This window comes from Nelusetta ayraudi, unplaced genomic scaffold, assembly GCF_046127955.1.
Source record: "Nelusetta ayraudi isolate G7.1 ecotype Tasmania unplaced genomic scaffold, CSIRO-AGI_Nayr_v1 ptg000052l, whole genome shotgun sequence".
NCBI classification, from domain to species: Eukaryota; Metazoa; Chordata; class Actinopteri; order Tetraodontiformes; family Monacanthidae; genus Nelusetta; species Nelusetta ayraudi.
The window spans coordinates 2951646-2969079 of NW_027466102.1; the positions used below are offsets into that span (position 1 = coordinate 2951646).

At 44.8% G+C, this 17434-nt stretch overlaps 1 protein-coding gene across 1 annotated transcript; it reads right to left on the bottom strand.

Annotated features, from left to right (window-relative positions):
• Positions 1-96: 96 nt before the first annotated feature.
• On the bottom strand, positions 97-13712 carry LOC142896130 (hepatic sodium/bile acid cotransporter-like). Its single transcript, XM_076037624.1, has 7 exons — positions 13498-13712; positions 13337-13423; positions 10463-10575; positions 4280-4484; positions 3478-3656; positions 3096-3346; positions 97-257 (listed from the first exon to the last, which is right to left on the bottom strand). The coding sequence occupies exons 1-7, from the start codon at positions 13690-13692 to the stop codon at positions 208-210; spliced, it is 1080 nt and encodes a 359-aa protein (XP_075893739.1). The 5' UTR covers positions 13693-13712; the 3' UTR covers positions 97-207.
• Positions 13713-17434: the final 3722 nt, after the last annotated feature.

Below are 17434 nucleotides of genomic sequence, written 5' to 3' on the forward strand. Positions count from 1 at the left end.
CAGGAAAAAAGTCTTAAGATCCACTGGGACCTCTTAGCATTAAATAATAATAATAATAATAATAATAATAATAATAATAATAATAATAATAATAATGCATTTAAAGTCATTTAAAAAGTAAGGGTTGCAATTATTTGCCCATTTTCAAAAGTCCTTTTAAACCACATTTCTTTGTCCAGATGCGAGGAGCGTCTGTGTGAATTTCCACTATGTCATATTGAGGGGGGATTCTGCTCTGTCTGCCGGTTGGTATGTTGCTGTGGGTGAGACAAATGTCATCAAGAAAAAAAAACAGGATTCATTAAGACAAAACACTTGCATACATGCATTCTTAGAAGTATTAGAAACTCATTGTATGTAATATATGTATATTTTTTTCAAATTTGAATTTTCCATAGTAGACTCCTGTGGAGCACTCTTGCATGAGGGATGATCAAAAAATAATATACACGTACTGTATATGCATTTATGTGTAGGTCACTGACTGATTTCAGCATTGCACTCATATATAAGCAGCCTCGTGAAATAATCGCCTGGAATGCTTCAAGAACATGATATGTGCAGGAAAATCAGTCAGGGTGTGCTGAGTGTGGGTGGCGCAGTGGTTAGCACTGCCGCCTCACAGCAAGAAGGTTGTGGGTTAGATTCCGGGCCTGGGACCTTTCTGTGTGGAGTTTGCACGTTCTCCCTGTGTCTGCGTGGGTTCTCCGGCTTTCTCCCACAGTCCAAAAAAACATGCATGTGAGATCAATTGAACACTCTAAATTGTCCGTAGGTGTGCATGTGAGTGTGAGTGTGAGTGTGAGTGGTTGTTGGTCTCTATGTGGCCCTGCGATGAACTGGCGACTTGGGCAGGGTGTCACCCTGCCTTCGCCCTAAGACAGCTGGGAGAGGCTCCAGCAGAATGAATGAATATCAAGTGTGCAATATATCATTACAGAAGTTGAATGCTTTAAAATTGCTTAAAAAAAATGAGTGAACATTTCTAAAACAAAGCTTTGTATTATAATCACACTTTGTTGTGTTGTGCTAAAACATAAAAGTGGAAACCAAGCATAATGGGTTATGGCTGTTTAAAACAAAATTCTGTGTTCACACAGAATTTTGCACACTTGGAATTCTTTCAATCACTTTTAGTTAGACATTGGAAATGGTTTTCATTCAACACTGAAATGTTCATATACTTGCTAAACACGTCTTGACTGATTTCAGTGCTCTCATAATGATTGCAGAACATTCAAGATCATTATTGCATAAAACTGGTTACAATGGAGTTCAATGTAGAAATGAGTCAGTGACCTAAAACTTTTGAACGGTAGTGTATTTATATATATATATAGACACATATATATATATATACATATATATATATATATATATATATATATATATATATATATATATATATATATATATATATATATATATACATATATATACATATATATATATAGACACATATATATCTGCGCATATATAGCCCTCTGTTTATAGCCTCTGGCAAAAAACAACATTCATGTGTTTGGAAGGAAAACAAAGTTATCTGGTCCAACACAAGGCCAGCGGGGGGCGCTTCATCAGCGCCATTCTCATACTTGCATGTTGTTACGTGTCAAGCAGATAGCGTGCATTTTTGTGTCTTCCCTCCCCCCTCCCCTTTGTGTTTTTCCTCTTCTCTCAGGTGCTTGCCTGCGGCAGCAGGCCACACCTCCTATTGGCCTCCTGTCTTTCGAGCTGGTCTATCAAGACGGAGGCTACCTTATAAAATGGAAGGTCTGCGGCCTTCACGCTCTCTTGCTCCTGCTGTTTGATTTCTTTGCTCAGACACATGGTTTTTATTTGTCTGATTCGCGGTGGGAGGTTTGAGGGAGTAGGTAAGTACCCTGTCCACTTTGCGCACATAGTTGATTTGTTGTTATCCCACTAGGTTTATTGGTTGTGCCACACTTGTACGTTTTTAGAGACCTTTTTTTTTTTTAGATAAGCCAGTGAGGCATCTTGTTTATTTGTTTTTCTTTAGAGTTCAGCCAGGCAGGCCTACTTTTGTTACATCGATTTCATTTATTTTGGCACAGTCACCCTGCCCCGTCCTCCCCCACCTTGGGCGTGTTCTCATAGCCTCGCCTTGCCTCGCCTCGCCTCGCCTCGCCTCGCCTCGCCACGCCTCACCGCGCCACGCCACGCCTCACCGCGCCACGGTTCGATTGTGTCCTCATTGGCCCCCGGTTCACAAGACCGTGGGCGGAGTCAACGCGGTAAAGCGGGACAATGTTTTCGACGGCATTATTTCTGTGCGATACACAACAGCGCAGCGATGGAAAAAGTAGAGGTTGTTTCATACCTGCTGCTCGGTCTGTGGTTGCCTTTCTGTTAAAGAAAGAAGAGTTTCCCTCACTGAAGTCACAGTCGACCATTTATGCAGGCAACATTTATAATTTCTTGTTTCGTTTTCTGGGAGAGTAAAGGTGTAGTTCAACCTTTATATTTTCACCAAAAGTAAACACGAGACAGATACAACGGGAAATAGCATTCATTTAAAAACAAACAAACAGAAAAACAGACAGTAAACACGCCTCCTTATTTGAAATAGCTGCCCTAGCGAGCCAAGGACGACTTTATGCCGCGGTGTTCGACGCTTCCTCGCGGCGAAGAGCCACGTCCTCTCGACCAATCCGTATTTCCTGTCGCCTCAAGACTCCTCGGATTCCCTAACTTTACGGAGGAGCAACTCGATTTGTTCCGAGCACCTCGCCATTTGCCGCTCGTCGTTTTCGCGACCCTGAGTGCTTGAGGTACCAAAACGGCGCCTCCTACAACCGTGTAGCGGCCAGTGTGAACACCCTACAACTGTACCATGGCGAGGCTATGAGAACGCCCCCTTAGTGTTGATTTATCACAATAAATCTTTTGTTCACTTTCATTGAGACTTTGATCTGATTTTCTGATTGTCTCGTGTTTGTCCACCAACTGGGTTCACCAGGTGGACGTAACACATGTCTACAAATTACTTTGAAGGTGTCATTTAAAAAAAAAAAACAACAACAACACCATGTTGTTGCTTTAAGACGTCAGCCAGGTGTTTTTTCTTCACTCACCCGACACTGCGTGCGCGCGCACGTTCGACCCCTCCGCTGTCGAGCCCTCACCGTTCCTTTGGCCCGCGAGCCAACGGCGAGACCAGTAGAGCACGATGAGCACCGACGCCTCTATGATCTGCAGCGCCGCATAGACCAGGGGGAAGATGAACAGAATGCCTATAGTCTCCGGCGGGAAGGCCAGCTTCAAGATGGTGCTGCACAGCTGGATGTTCTGGCAGCCCGTCTCCATGGCGACCGTCCTGCCCTCCCTGAGGACGTAAGGCATAATCATAAGTGGATACATAAGACATAAGACGCCCCCACCCCACCACCATCGCCCCCCTCAACCACCCACGACTCTTTGCTCGAACGGAAAGACGTGGCCTTGCGCCTGACTTACGCTTGGCTGAGTTTGAAGAGCACTGATAAGACGTATCCAAAGGTGTAGCCCATGACTGGCATGAGCGACCCCACGGCCATGAGGCTAGGGGACAAAACTGTCAGGATGGGGCCCCCGATCCCAACACTGGTGAGGGTCCCAATCGTCCCGACGGTGATCGGCAAGGCCCATAAACCTATCTGATAAAAGCAGGGCGTATACATATATGTATGTATACATATATTTATATATACATATCTACAGTATGTGTACATGTACACACATATATACACATAACTTCTATATATGTATATATACATTTATACAGATAAATATATGTATATATACATGTGTGTATATACTGTTTGTGTACATATATGTGTATATATGTATATGTATGTATGCATCTAGGGGTTCAGACTTAGGAAGAAGGATAAGATGCCTATTCAATCAGAGAGTCAGTTTCAGTTCAGTTGTCCTTCAAATTGTAAAGACAGAAGCAACAACTGACCAGTGTTGCAAGCTTGCTCTTGCAAGCTGCGATGTTCTGTTAACTTGTAGAAAGTTAGCCAAGAATAGAGAAAAGACTTCAGTGTCCTTCTCTACTCTTCATTTAATGTCTTTTGTTTTTATTTATTTATTTTTCTTCAGTTTTAAACATATACCTGTAAACCTAATCCTTATCTAAATCTAAGCATTACTGTACATTCTGTTCCTCTGAAAACTATTTGGAGGGAAACATTTCAAGATAAATGTGTAAAAAAAAAAATCCAGCCTGGAATCCTCAGTGATCTGGACGTTATCTCTCTGTCGCCCAATTTACCATGCTGAAGATCCGGGCCTGCCGTGGCCTGTAGTGGTTGAAGAGGATGCCGGCTCCACAGGGAATGAGCGTCATGACCAGTGCTATGACTATGTCAGTGTAGGGCACCAAGGTGTGCAGGCCAGGGAAGTCCTTGCAGTACAAGTAGAGCAGCAGAGGCATCATGCCAAGGGCCAGTAAGTTGGAGACGATGGTCATCACAATGCTGCGATCGGGGTGGAAATACTGAATTAACCCTTGAATACTGAATTAACCCCTGGTGTAAACCCTAACCACTTTACACCAGGAGATGGCAGATACCTGTGGCTTCAATCTGAGCAGCATTTGTGGGGGTGTTTATATTCAGATTTTGGTGTATAAAGAGAGAGAAAGCCCGCCTCAGTCGAGGAGACGAGTGTAGATGAGCCTGCCGTTCTTTATGGACATCGTCGAACACCGTAGTTCCGGATGCACCTGTTCACTGTGTCAACAGTGTGGTCACTAGCTCCTGATCATTAAACCTGATGTGTGTATACGAAGTGCGGACTAGTCACTTATACACGTACACGAACATCAACATGGTGTGAGAAGTTGTAACGGACTAATCGCCGTGAGTTTATTTTTCTTCCTCCACATTTTTCGGCCCAACCGGAGAAGTTGACGCTGCGCAGTCATTCATCAGTGACTTGAAGATAAAAGCTAAAACTTGTCATTTTGGAGATCTGACAGATGAACTGATCTGTGACAGGATTGTGTGTGGTATCATTAAAGACAACATAAGGAAAACTTTATTGCGTGACAATGACTTGACCCTAGCAAAATCCATTTCTGTCTGCCGAATACATGAGTTGACTGAAGGAAATACAAAGACTCTGGGTAAGCAACACACAGCCACTGCTGTGGATGCAGTCCATCCAGGCTCCAACGGAGATTTAAAAGAAAGAAAGAACAATTATAGCAACGCTATCAGAAATTGTGGCAATTGTGGAAACAGCCACATTGCACAGAGGGACAAATGCCCTGCATTCGGCCAGCAATGCCGTAACTGCAAGAAACCATTTCCAAATATGTTGCAAGTCCACCTCACATAATCAAAGAAATGATAGAGACAGGCACCCACAAAGAAACCACTACAGATTACCAGTGCATCAGATAGAGCAAGAAGAACCAGAATGCAGTACAGTCGATGACACTTTCTATGTGGATGTCGTGGAGCCAGTTGATGTCTGTGTGGACACTGTCTATCCTCAGGCAGAAGTAAGAGATGAAGGCTTTGTTACGAGCCCATCGAGATGAAAGTTGATACAGGAGCAAAATGCAATGTCATGTCGAAAGAAACTTTCGACGACATCTCATCAGGGCAAATCGTTGGTTCCAGCAAAACCACAAATTTAGTAGCTTATGGAGGCAACAAGATACAGACCAATGGTTTAGTGATGCTGCCATGTTGCCTTGATAGACAGCAGCACATGCTTCCTTTTTTCCTAGTTGAGCGCGATGTGGTGCCACTGCTAGGATTTCGTGCATGTGTGTGCCTGGGACTTGTCACACCGAACCCCCAATGTTCACCAGATCAGCACGGAGAACAACGCTGTCCTCACCGACGACATTTTTGAACAACACAAGGAAGCTGACGGAGATGCAGGTTGATGCACCCCTTGTGTCCTGGATGATTGACTACCTGACTGGCCGACTATGTATGTGCGCCTGCGGAGCTGCGTGTCGGACAGCGTGGTCAGCAACACTGGGGCACCTCAGGGAACCGTCCTCTCGCCCTTCCTCTTCACCCTGGACACCACAGACTTCAGCTATCGGTCAGAGTCATGTCATCTTCAGAAGTTCTCTGATGACTCGGCCATAGTGGGGTGCATCAGTGGAGGTGAGGAGTTGGAGTACAGGACCGTCATCAATGACTTTGTTACATGGTGTGAGCTGAACAACCTGCAGCTCAACGTGACAAAGACCAGGGAACTGGTGGTGGACCTAAAGAGGACCAAGTCTCCCGTGACCCCAGTTTCCATCCAGGGGGCCTGTGTGGACACTGTGGAGGAATACAAATATCTGGGAGTCCACATAGACAATAAACTGGACTGGGCTAGGAACACCGATGCCCTTTTTGAAAAAAAGGCCAGAGCCGCCTCTACTTCCTGAAGAGGCTCAGGTCATTTAACATCTGCTGGACTATGTTGAGAATGTTTTATGAGTCTGTGGTCTCAAGTGCTATCTTGTTTGCTTTGGTGTGCTGGGGCAGCAGATTGAAGGTCGCAGACTCAAACAGGCTCAACAAACTCATCCGCAAAGCTGGTGGCGTCATTGGAGTGAAGCTGGACTCCTTGGAGTCAGTGATGGAGAGGCGTATGCTTCAGAAACTGCGAAGTATTCTGGAAAATACCACCCACCCCCTCCGTCAGTTCCTGGTCCAACACAGAAGCACAAGGACCAGGAGGCTTAGACTTCCCACCTCAAAGACTGAGCGCCACAGAAGATCTTTTCTTCCTGTGGCAATTAAACTGTATAATTCCTATTTTATTTTACTTTAACTGTTAAAATTTGCACTTGGCACTATGCCAATTTTTTCTGTCAGCTACTTAATTTTCTATTGTTTTTTATTATTTTTTACTTAGTTAATTGCATGCTTCTTTCTATATTTTATGTACATTTCTCAAGTTGACTGGAACCCTGTTACGAAAAGAATTTCCCTCGGGATAAATAAAGTATTTCTGATTCTGATTCTGATTCTGTTCAGCGACGAGCTTGGTGAGCTCCCTATCACATACTCCATGACCTTGGACCCAACGGTACAGCCAAACGTCCGCCCAGCACACCGCATCCCCTTGGCGATGCAGCTACGTGTCAAAGCAGAGCTTGATTCTATGACACACAAAGGTGTCAGAACTCCAGTGTCAGAACCCACAGTCTGGGTTTCATCGATGGTCGTTGCACACAAAAAGGACAAACAAACACCGCTTTAAAGAGGCCCCACTACCCGATACGTAGCGTCGAAGAGGTTGCCACCCAGATGTCAGGTGCAGCAGTGTTCTCGGTGCTTGATGCGAAGAGCTCCTTTTGGCAAATAAAACTGGATCACAAATCATCCATGCTGACGACCTTCAGCACAACCTTTGGTCGCTACCGGCTCCTCCGTATGCCTTTTGGCATAAGTTCAGCAAGCGAAATCTTCCAACGCTCGATGGAGGAGCTCTTTGCTGGTTACCCGTGTGCAATTGTCGTGGATGACATCATTGTCGGAGGTCATGAAGCTGCACAGCATGATGCCAATCTGAAAAAAGTGCTTGATCGAGCACGAGAGATAAACCTTCGGCTGAACCCCCTCAAGTGCAAGTTTCGCCCCGACCAGGTTTGCTATGTGGGTCACAAGGAAGGCCTGAAGGCTGACCCAACAAAGACAGCATCAACAAGATGCCAGTCCCGGAAGATGTTCCCGCCCTTCAGCGATTCCTCGGCATGGTGAACTATCTGGGGAAATATATCCCAAAGCTCAGTGAGATTGCAGCACCTTTGAGACAGCTCACACGCAGGGACACCGCGTGGTGTTGGCTTCCACAACACCAACAGGCATTCGACGAGCTCAAATCATGCCTGACCAGTCCTCCCGTTTTAGCATACTACAATGTAAAATATCCATTCACGCTAACCTGTGATGCGTCATGCTACGGAAACTCGCTACGCTCAGATCGAAAAGGAGCTGCTGGCAGTTGTGTTTGCATGCTCCAAGTTTAGGGACTACATATATGGAAAAGCAACGGTTGTGGAGACAGACCACCAGCCCCTTGTCACAATTTTAAAGAAACCAATCCACACAGCCCCTGCCCGCCTGCAGAGGATGCTACTGCAACTACAGGCTTATGACATCATGCTGATCTACAAACAGGGTAAGCACCTGTACCTGGCTGACACGCTGTCACGTTCCTCTGACACAAGTGCTTCCCAAACATCAGCTACAACTGACGCGTTTGAAGTGATGTCTGTCAGTTATATCTCAACAGCCAGACTAGAAGAGCTGCGGACACACACAGCACAGGACCAAGTCCTACAGACTCTCTCCACTGTGATTCAACACGGTTGGCCCGACAAAGAATGCAAGCTTCCACTTCCCATTCGTGCGTTCTTCCCCTACCGAGATGAGTTGGCTACGGGGGATGGCATCATCGTAAAGGGCCACAGAGCAGTCATTCCTCATTCCCTGCAGCAAGACTACGTCAATATAATGCACAGAGGCCACCCGGGTCTGGAGTCAACCAAGAGACAACACACTGGGCTCGCCTGCAGAGCGTCTGATGTCGCGACAGACACGCTCAACCTTCCCTGTCAGCAACAGAATGCTAGTGCCAGCTCCAAGGGACACAAGGCGGATTGCTTCTCAGCTCCAGAAGAAGAGACAGGTCCAGAAGCGGTACTATGACACCTCCAGTCGCCCACTACAGCTGCTGGAAGAAGGACAAGTCGTCAGGATGCAGACCACCAAGGTGCACGACCGCCTGGGTGTGGTGAAAGATGTGTGCTGAGAACCCCGTTCGTACATCATCCAATCTGATGGTGGCATCTACAGAAGAAATCGCCGCCACATCCTTCCTGTCGCCAAACCACCTCCACCACCACAGGTCGTCACTACAGACCCTGATCGCCAGTCAGCTGACCCAGCAGTGCCAAACTCTTCCTGTTCTGTGCCCCAAACACTGCAAACACCACAACAACCTCAGGTGATGTTAGGGCACTCTCCCAGCAAGCAGCAGAGACCTGCAGTTTGCTCTCCAAGCGAGATAACGCGCACCCACACACCGTAGTAATAATAACATTCATGGTGTAATTAATTGAAGAAACAGATGCATACATATTCTGATTTTATAGGGACAGGCTCCCCATGATCTGCTTCATGAGAGGTTTTTCGTAGGGGGCTCCAACAACTTGACGAGACACCTTTCTACTCCAAATACGAGGAACGCCAAACCTGCCTTTATTGCTTCTTGTTGTTCTCGGTCTTGCGGATAAGCCTATGTGTGCAAGTGCTTAGTGCTTTTTTTATATATATTATTTTTTATTTTACTATCAGATCAGGCAGACAGCATCGGCTACTTCCTACTGGTGCTAGGAGGAAGGGCTTCATATGAGTGTGTCTCCCTCTCCTGGTGAGCTTTGATGTGCAGTGGTGTTAAACTAACTTCCCGGCAAAGTCAGTTGGGGAAAAGGTGATGGGAAGGTGCTGTCCTAACTCTCCTGTTTCATTCACACTTGTCGCTTTAGTAGCAGGCGTTATTCTCAGGTTTGCTTCTCTCCGCTCTTCCCCTGTGGCTCCATTCACGACCAAATGATCCTCTAACTCCTCCCCCTTTTCCAGGAAAAAGATGCTTCTTGGTTGGGGGCAGCTCGGAGCTTTTTCTTTTTTTATATACATGGCAAGATTTCTAGCTTCTCAGTGGGAAATGGGTTTGGGGCATCTAAATAGAACTGTGCCCAAGGCTAAAAGTGTTCACGGCCTGGGCTGTGTCTATTTAAGAAAAACAAAAACAAACAAACAAACAAACAAAGAATACATTATTAACACTAATTAGAGTTATTTGCTAGTCATCATTATGTAGGGTAATTATGCAAAACCGGATGTGCAAAACACTGAGACAGTTATTCAAGAGTTCCTGACATAGAAACAGCTCACAACCTGTTTTCTGAGTGTGGCAGAAGACTCACAAGATCTCACAGATACCTCCAAGTTGCCCTGGCGAGGAAAAAAACAGCAAAAGTAGATGTTGACGGAGATTTCTGTGCTAATGTTTCTCTGCGATGTTTTACCAGTCTGCTGACAAAAAATAATTTGCTGAACACTCTACTCACTATAAATGGGACCATTATTGTTGATGAGGAGCTCTTGAATGTTGTCTGCCTGGAGTCCAGCATTGGCCCTGTCTTGCTCTCCTCTGTGTTAGTGCCACTCAGACCCATACTTTGCGTTATTTTCTCTCAGCAGAACGTGGATGCAGACTAATTTACTTGCTTTGAAGTGCCAAATGCATCAGTGGACCTTCAGAGGGATCCTCGAGAAGAGTTTGAAGGCACCCCAGCAAAACAAGTCATCAATTCCTTGATTTGAATTCCTTTCTTTCATGTCAAAGAAATGTTGACACACAGTGTCAACATTTCCGCTTTTATTATGAAGAGGTCCTGGGAACCAATGACCGAAATGACCTTTACCTGAGGTTCATGTCTCCGTGCAGACCCAGGCTCAGGATATTGGAGAGGTTTCCTCCTGGGGAGCAGCCACAGATCAGCACCACTACGGCTCTGATCTCAGACAGCTTAAACACCTGCAGCGCAGTGGGCAATGGGTAGTTAATTGCATCAAGCCTGAAAGAAAAATCACCAGTCATAACAGTAAAATGTAGTTTTGTTTGAACTAGTTTTGCACACATCTTGCATGAAAGTTTCATGTTTTTACGTCACCATTTTCACTTTTTTATGTGATAGTTTCATGTTATTTCGTGATTGTGAAAGGTATATCAAACAACTACATGGAAGTTTCACATTTTACCAGATAATGGAGTGTCTGAAACTTTGGTCCTACTCCTACAGGCTTCTTGCCTGATAAGACAAACAGACCTCTCGTTAGCGCAGAGTCTGTATCAGGCTACTTCCCCAGGATGGCTTCATCTCAACTCCCTAGGAAGAGCGTTAGACAACAATTCCAACTCTGTTCTGTAACTTTCCCATCCCTTCGTCTCCTGTTTCATGTTTATCTCTTTGTCCTCCTTATAAGGAAATGTGCACGATGACGAGACCTGTGTGTTAAAGAAGGTGATGTTCAAACTGTTCTGATGAGGTTGAGAGTTGGTGAGAGTTTCTCCGCATCTGGACACACAACCTCCTCAGGCGGACAGGTTGCCTAATTGATACCTGACTTCTTCGAGGATTCCTTCAACACCCACACTTCACTACTGCAACCTGAAGAATCCACCACAATTTTGGCGTCACAAGATTCCAGATGTGCTGCAGCCCGCTGCGTCGCTGACTGCCTCATCGGACCGACTCCCGCTCCAAGCCATGGCATAAAAGGTGAGCTTTTCTCACATCTGGGGTCGCTGGTTTGTTTGATGAGGCTTTCATGTGTATGCTGTCTGGCCACACCGTAAAAGATCATTTGTGTGGGTGGACACTGCTCAGTTGATGTGTTGGTGTTGAGGGACCCTTTGTCTAAATTTTGTCTGCCTTTATTATAGGGGGGAATAAGAGATATCCAAGACAGATATCTGTTGTTGTTTTCAGAGTTATCCAAGAGAGATATCTGTTGTTGTTTTCAGAGATATCCAAGAGAGATATCTGTTGTTGTTTTCAGAGATATCCAAGAGCGATATCTGTTGTTGTTTTCAGAGACATCCAAGAGAGATATCTGTTGTTGTTTTCAGAGACATCCAAGAGAGATATCTGTTGCTGTTTTCAGAGATATCCAAGAGAGATATCTGTTGTTGTTTTCAGAGATATCCAAGAGAGATATCTGCTGTTGTTTTTAGGGATACCCATGAGAGGTGTCCAGAGATACCCAAGAGAGATATCTCTTCTAGTGAAACAAAAAATTGAGAGGTACCCATGAGAGATATCTACAGATGTCCACGAGAGATATCTGTTGCAGTGAAAAACAGAAGTGAGAGGTACCCACGAGAGGTATCTACAGATGTCCAGTTTTAGTGACGAAATTTTTCAGCTGGTATGACATGTAATGTTTCAGCTGAAGTTAAGAGTAAATGTGTTAGCTGAGATAAGGTAAGTAAAATAAAGTGAAGTTTTTCAAGAGAAGTGAAGTACGTCAGCTGAAACGAAGAGAAATGACCCGGGTCCAGGAGATGATATGTGTTGAAGAGATGGCGTGTTAAAGGAAGCCGCAAATCTGGTTCAAAGCTTGTAGCAAAATTTTGTGATAAAGATAAACACATTAAAGTGATGCGGCAAAAAGCATGCTTCATAGGTTTGTATGAATGGGGAACTCCTTGGTGTGTTTGTTGTTTGATCGTGTGTGTGTTCGGAGAGTGTTGGTGTGTACGTGCGGAGAGTGTTGGTACGGCGTATGTGTGAAAAAGGGTTGGTGTGTGGACTGCTTGGCTGTGGCTGTGCGTGCGAGTGAGTGTTGGTGTGTGGATTGACTGTTTTTGTTGAATGTTCATTCTGTACATGCTTATTTTTATATTTAATTATAGAATAGTGATATATGAGCTGTATATAATTGATTAATGATATGACTCTCAAATAGGACGTTTGGTTACGCCTTAAATTTAGTTAGCATTGCTAGATGTGGGCCCACGCGTAGACTTTTTAGGTATTACCGTATATAGCAGCGGCGAGTTGGAGGAGACAAGGAGAGGCCCCTTAGGCCACACACACACACACACACACACACACACACACACACACACACACATACACACACGCACACACACATACACCCACACCTGCATATACACGCATACACACACACACACACACACACACACTTGCACACACACACTTATACACACACATACACCCACACCTGCATATACACACATACACATACACACACACCTACACACACACACACACACACACATACATGAGCTCACATACACACACACATAGGGAGAGCAGGAGTAAAAAAAAAAAAAAGAGGTCGGTGGTTGGAAGTTTTCTTTTTGAGGAGATTTTTATGAGGTTGTTTTTGCAGAATAGTTTTGTCTGTGTTGGTGGCAGTATTTGAGAATTTGAAATTATCTTGTAAAAGCTATTGAGTAAAAATGTAAAACTTTTCATGTAATTACAAGATACTGAGCCCTTTTTATCCTTACAATCACAAAATAAAGTGAATTTATCTTGCAAGAATCGAGTGACAACTTGAAACTTTTCACGTAAATGCATTGATACTGAGCCTTTCACTATCACGAAATAAAGTGATTGTTTCATGTAATAATGTGAGTATTTTTTTGTGAATACAGTTAGTATGGCAGCAACACACTTCCATATGTTAATTCATGTTCATTTCCTCAGGTGTTTTTGTTTTGTTTAGTTTTGTTTTAACAACTGGACCAACTGAGCTTTACCAACCTTGACTAGGCAAAAAGCTATCAGAGGCATGAACCCATACTGAGCCATCAGCGCTATGGCCACACCTTTAGGCCTCACGATGTGACCCTGGGAGGGAGGACACACAAATTGTTGATAATCGCGCAACCTAAATCAGCATGATGTCGGACGCGACGTCGCACCTTGATCTTGGACAGCTCCATGGTGCAACCCAGCGAAGCCATGGTGATCACCAGGTTGACCACATAGGTGACGCTGATGGCTGCGCTGATGGCTGGCGGCATGACGGGCGTGAAGGCCGAGGTGCCGTTCCCGGCCGTCGCGTCGAACGCAAGGCTGTGGTTTCGCCATGACTCCGGGGCTGATGTTGCAGTCATGTTGCCTTCGGAAGATAGGAAAAAAAACATGGAGATTCACATGGAAACACTCCATTTGCTACTCTGGGGGCTCTCTGCATAATCGCATCACAACCATGCATTTTGTGAAGGTGATGGTCCGAACATCTGAACATTTTTCGAAGGGCACATCTTAAAAATCTCGTACATCGGATCGAACCTCCTCATGTGTTCACACTTTGAAAAAAAAGTCAACCTTGCATATATCCTATTGCAGATTTGTTATGGGGTGAAAAATAATTTTGTACGTATTTAATCCTTTTCTTTGACGTTGCATTTATTGAAATGTCACTTCAAATCTACGCAAACTGGGCTGTGTGACCTTGTAACGCTCAAATAACTTTTTCCTGCTCATACATCAGCAAGGCACGAGGCAGGGAAACTTCCCAGTCCCTCTCGCTGTGAGTGGAGACCCAGATCCAGTGTTCAGCCGCACGTAAAAGCCTTCGATCTTTTCGCCATGTTATCTGATCTTCCTGCAAATTACCGTCTTAAGTGTTAGCTGCCGACAGGTCGGCCTTGTGTTGTGATAAGAAGTGTCCGTTCCAATGCCACTGCTCACTGTGCACCTACTGCATGCTGAAGGAAGCTTGAATCCTAGCGATGGGAGAGAGTTTGCACACCATTAAAACTGGAAGTTCGTGTTTTTTCACGGCAAAGATGAGTCCGCATCCTGTTTTCGTAGTCTAATTTATGGTAAATGGTTTATGCAAAACTAATCTCCATGCACACTTAGATATTTATTAGCAAAGTATGGCTATCAAATCATTTTATTCCTCTAGTACAACTGTTGAATTCGTTATTACACTTTGATAAATTAAAACTAGAAAACGCACAGCAGAAAAATGCATGTGTACCTGGTTGGTTTTTGGAATAACACAAGCCATCTTGAGAAAAGTGTGTCTCTGTGCCCAGTGTGGATGCAGACAACTATATATAATGCAACGCCGTGGTTGTTTGCTTCTCTATTTTTCACTAAATCTCATTAGTGACTCATAAGTGACTCATTAGTCATGGCAGTACATCTTTAAAGCTGTTTTGGCGCTTTTAACCCTTGTGTTGTCTTGCGGGTCAAAAGTGACCCATTACCATGTGTAGCTGTAGAAAAAATACCTTAAACTATCTTTTTCCAACTTCAAATTTTATGACTTTTCCTAAAGGGACCCCATCCTTAGAAAAAAAGTGACATTTTGTTTTTGTTTATGTTTCTATGTGGGCTGTACACCACTCGGTTACTGGGATTGTCTTATGGGTCATTTTTGTGCACTCTTGATCTGCAGCTAACCCCTCATATCACACAAGCTCCCAAACAAAACAAAAAACAATGTCAGACATAAAAACAAATTCAGTCTAGAGGATATAAAGCAGACCTGGGCAAAGTACGGCCCATGGGCCACATCCGGCCCGCATGAGACCTGTCATAAATGACATGGTCGATCGCAAAGATAGTTCAGCTCGATCACATGGAGACACTCACTTGAAAAAGGGGTAAATAAGCTATATGTTGAGAAAATTAATATTTCTAACACTAAAGCTACAAAAACAACAACACACGTTCCAGCTTGAAGTTCACAAATTTAGCTGTGGTGTTATATTTTGCCTTACTTGATGTTCCAGAAGGTCCTCCACTTTATCCTGCACGTCTCTCTTCTCTAAAAACTGTAACTCACTCACTTCTTAGTCACTTCTCTTTATCCATCCCTGCCAATGTTGGTCGTCAAGCACAGTTGTTTGTACAGAGGTGCCATCTAGTGAGCAGATTAGGAGACAACTACACAAACACATTTTTATACAAAATATTGAAAAAGTCACTGTTGTATGAACCTACTATTGTGTAAGTACATCTGCTGATGCTACTGGACACATCTTCAGTGATGTTCCTGGAGTCATCGTGGGTTTCGGGCCTTTCAACATCATACCCACTATCCAGGTGGCCCAGCTGAGGTGATCAGTCTCAGCTTGTGTCCAGATGGCTTAGCAACTCTGACCCCATGGATCCCCTCTCTTCAGCCACAGCCATCTTGAGGCTCTCTCTGCCGCTTCAGTGGTGTTGCGGATGGCTCTTCTCCTCCTCAGCCCATCGATGCCCAGCCAACTGAAGGCTCGAGACAGAGACCGGGCTGCAAAGCCCCTGCAGCCAACTTCTATCGGGAGACACTTAGCTTTCCATGCAGCTTGGCGACACCCGCTGACCAGCTCCTCATACGTTACCTACCTCCTCATGCTGGACCTCGTCCTCCAGAACCACTTCCTGTCCCATTGCACCGCCTCCTTCTCTGAGAACTTCTACATCATCTTCATCTAAGTGGTCTTCCCAAAGAACCGTCAGCTCAAGCCGAGCTACTTGTTTGGTTGACTCAGACAGGAGGACTATGTCTGGTCTCAAGGCGGTGTTTACAATGTGATTGGGGAACTTGAGTTGCCTCTCGAGGTCCACTAGCAACTGCCAGTATGTCGCCGAAGCCAGGAAACCTGCAGATGTTCTCGTCTCTCGTCTTGGCTGGTTGCAGAATCTCTCCTCTTCGACTGCTGCCCTCACCTCCTCCTGGACAAGGCGACGTTTCTCCTTCCCTTTGATGATGCTCGTGTCGGGGGTGGAAAAGGAGCTCAGACCAGCTCTACCTCTTGTCACCACTCCCACTAGCCTCTTGGGGTACAGTCTTGATTCAGCTTGTCGCACCGCCTCCTCTGCCTTTCACTTATGGCCAGTCCTCACCTCAATCCCTGCTTTTGCCACTTTTGGATCGCTTGACTCTCTGTACTGCATCACCTCTCTAGCTCTCGTCACCTTGAACTCTTCTTCCAGGGACTTGAGTGGCAGGTGTAGTTTGTAGTTTGTTATGCAGCTCCGAGTATGTTAAACCAAAAAAACATTACCAACCATCTTTAAACTTACAGCTAAATGATTTTTTTTAGGCTGCTCATTATTGGCCTTCAGAGATTCCCTGACATGCAAAAACAAGCCAGTAAATGTGCTCATAAGGACTCTGGGGTGTTGCTGTCCTGCAAAGTGGACAAGCAGTCGTGTGGAGGGGGGCTCACTGGCGACGGCCTTCCGACCAGCTGGCATGGCGACTCCTGCCAAGTACACTCACCGCACATGATCAGAAATGACGCACAATTCCCAGATTGCTGCTCGAGCGCTCGTGCCAAGATTCTTGGAAGCTTCCACTGGCTCTTGCCGATACGGCCGCAGATCGTCTCTTGCGAAGGAAACTCTTCTCTGCATTTACAAATGAGGAGGATCACACAAAATGCATGTGGCACATGGAACACTTGCTGTATATCCGGTCATTTCCAGGAAACCTTACTGTGATCCGTACTAAACTAGCTACATTCTCGCTTGTTGAATACTCATGTTGACTCACAAACTTAGATATGTCAGTAGCAGAAACTTTGGCTTTGTGTCGGGGCTATGATCAGCTTGAATGGATCCAGTCTGGTAGGGTTCATAAGCTAGCAGTTAGTCATCGATGGAAAACTAAAGGTCAAAGCAACAGTCGCTCATTCTTTTCCTAATTAAGACAGATCTTCATTGTAATAGTGAGTAAGTTGGGAGCATTCAGATATTTTCTTCTATCAGTTAGCACGAATGTTGACAGAGCTCAAACAGAGTTAGTATAACATACACTGGATACAGCTAAATTAAAAATAACTAGTTATGAGCACATGTAAGTTGAAAGAATCATATTTGTTTTAGTTGTTGTTTAGTAGATATTATGCT

Bases quoted from the DNA above. Each gene is read 5' to 3' on its own strand.
- LOC142896130 (XM_076037624.1), bottom strand. From the start codon at position 13,692: ATGACTGCAACATCAGCCCCGGAGTCATGGCGAAACCACAGCCTTGCG. The intron at 10,576-13,336 runs GTTGGTAAAGCT...ACTGCGCTGCAG, and splicing joins TAGCTTTTTGCCTAGTCAAG to GTGTTTAAGCTGTCTGAGAT. The intron at 3,347-3,477 runs GTAAGTCAGGCG...TTACGTCCTCAG, and splicing joins CTCTTCAAACTCAGCCAAGC to GGAGGGCAGGACGGTCGCCA.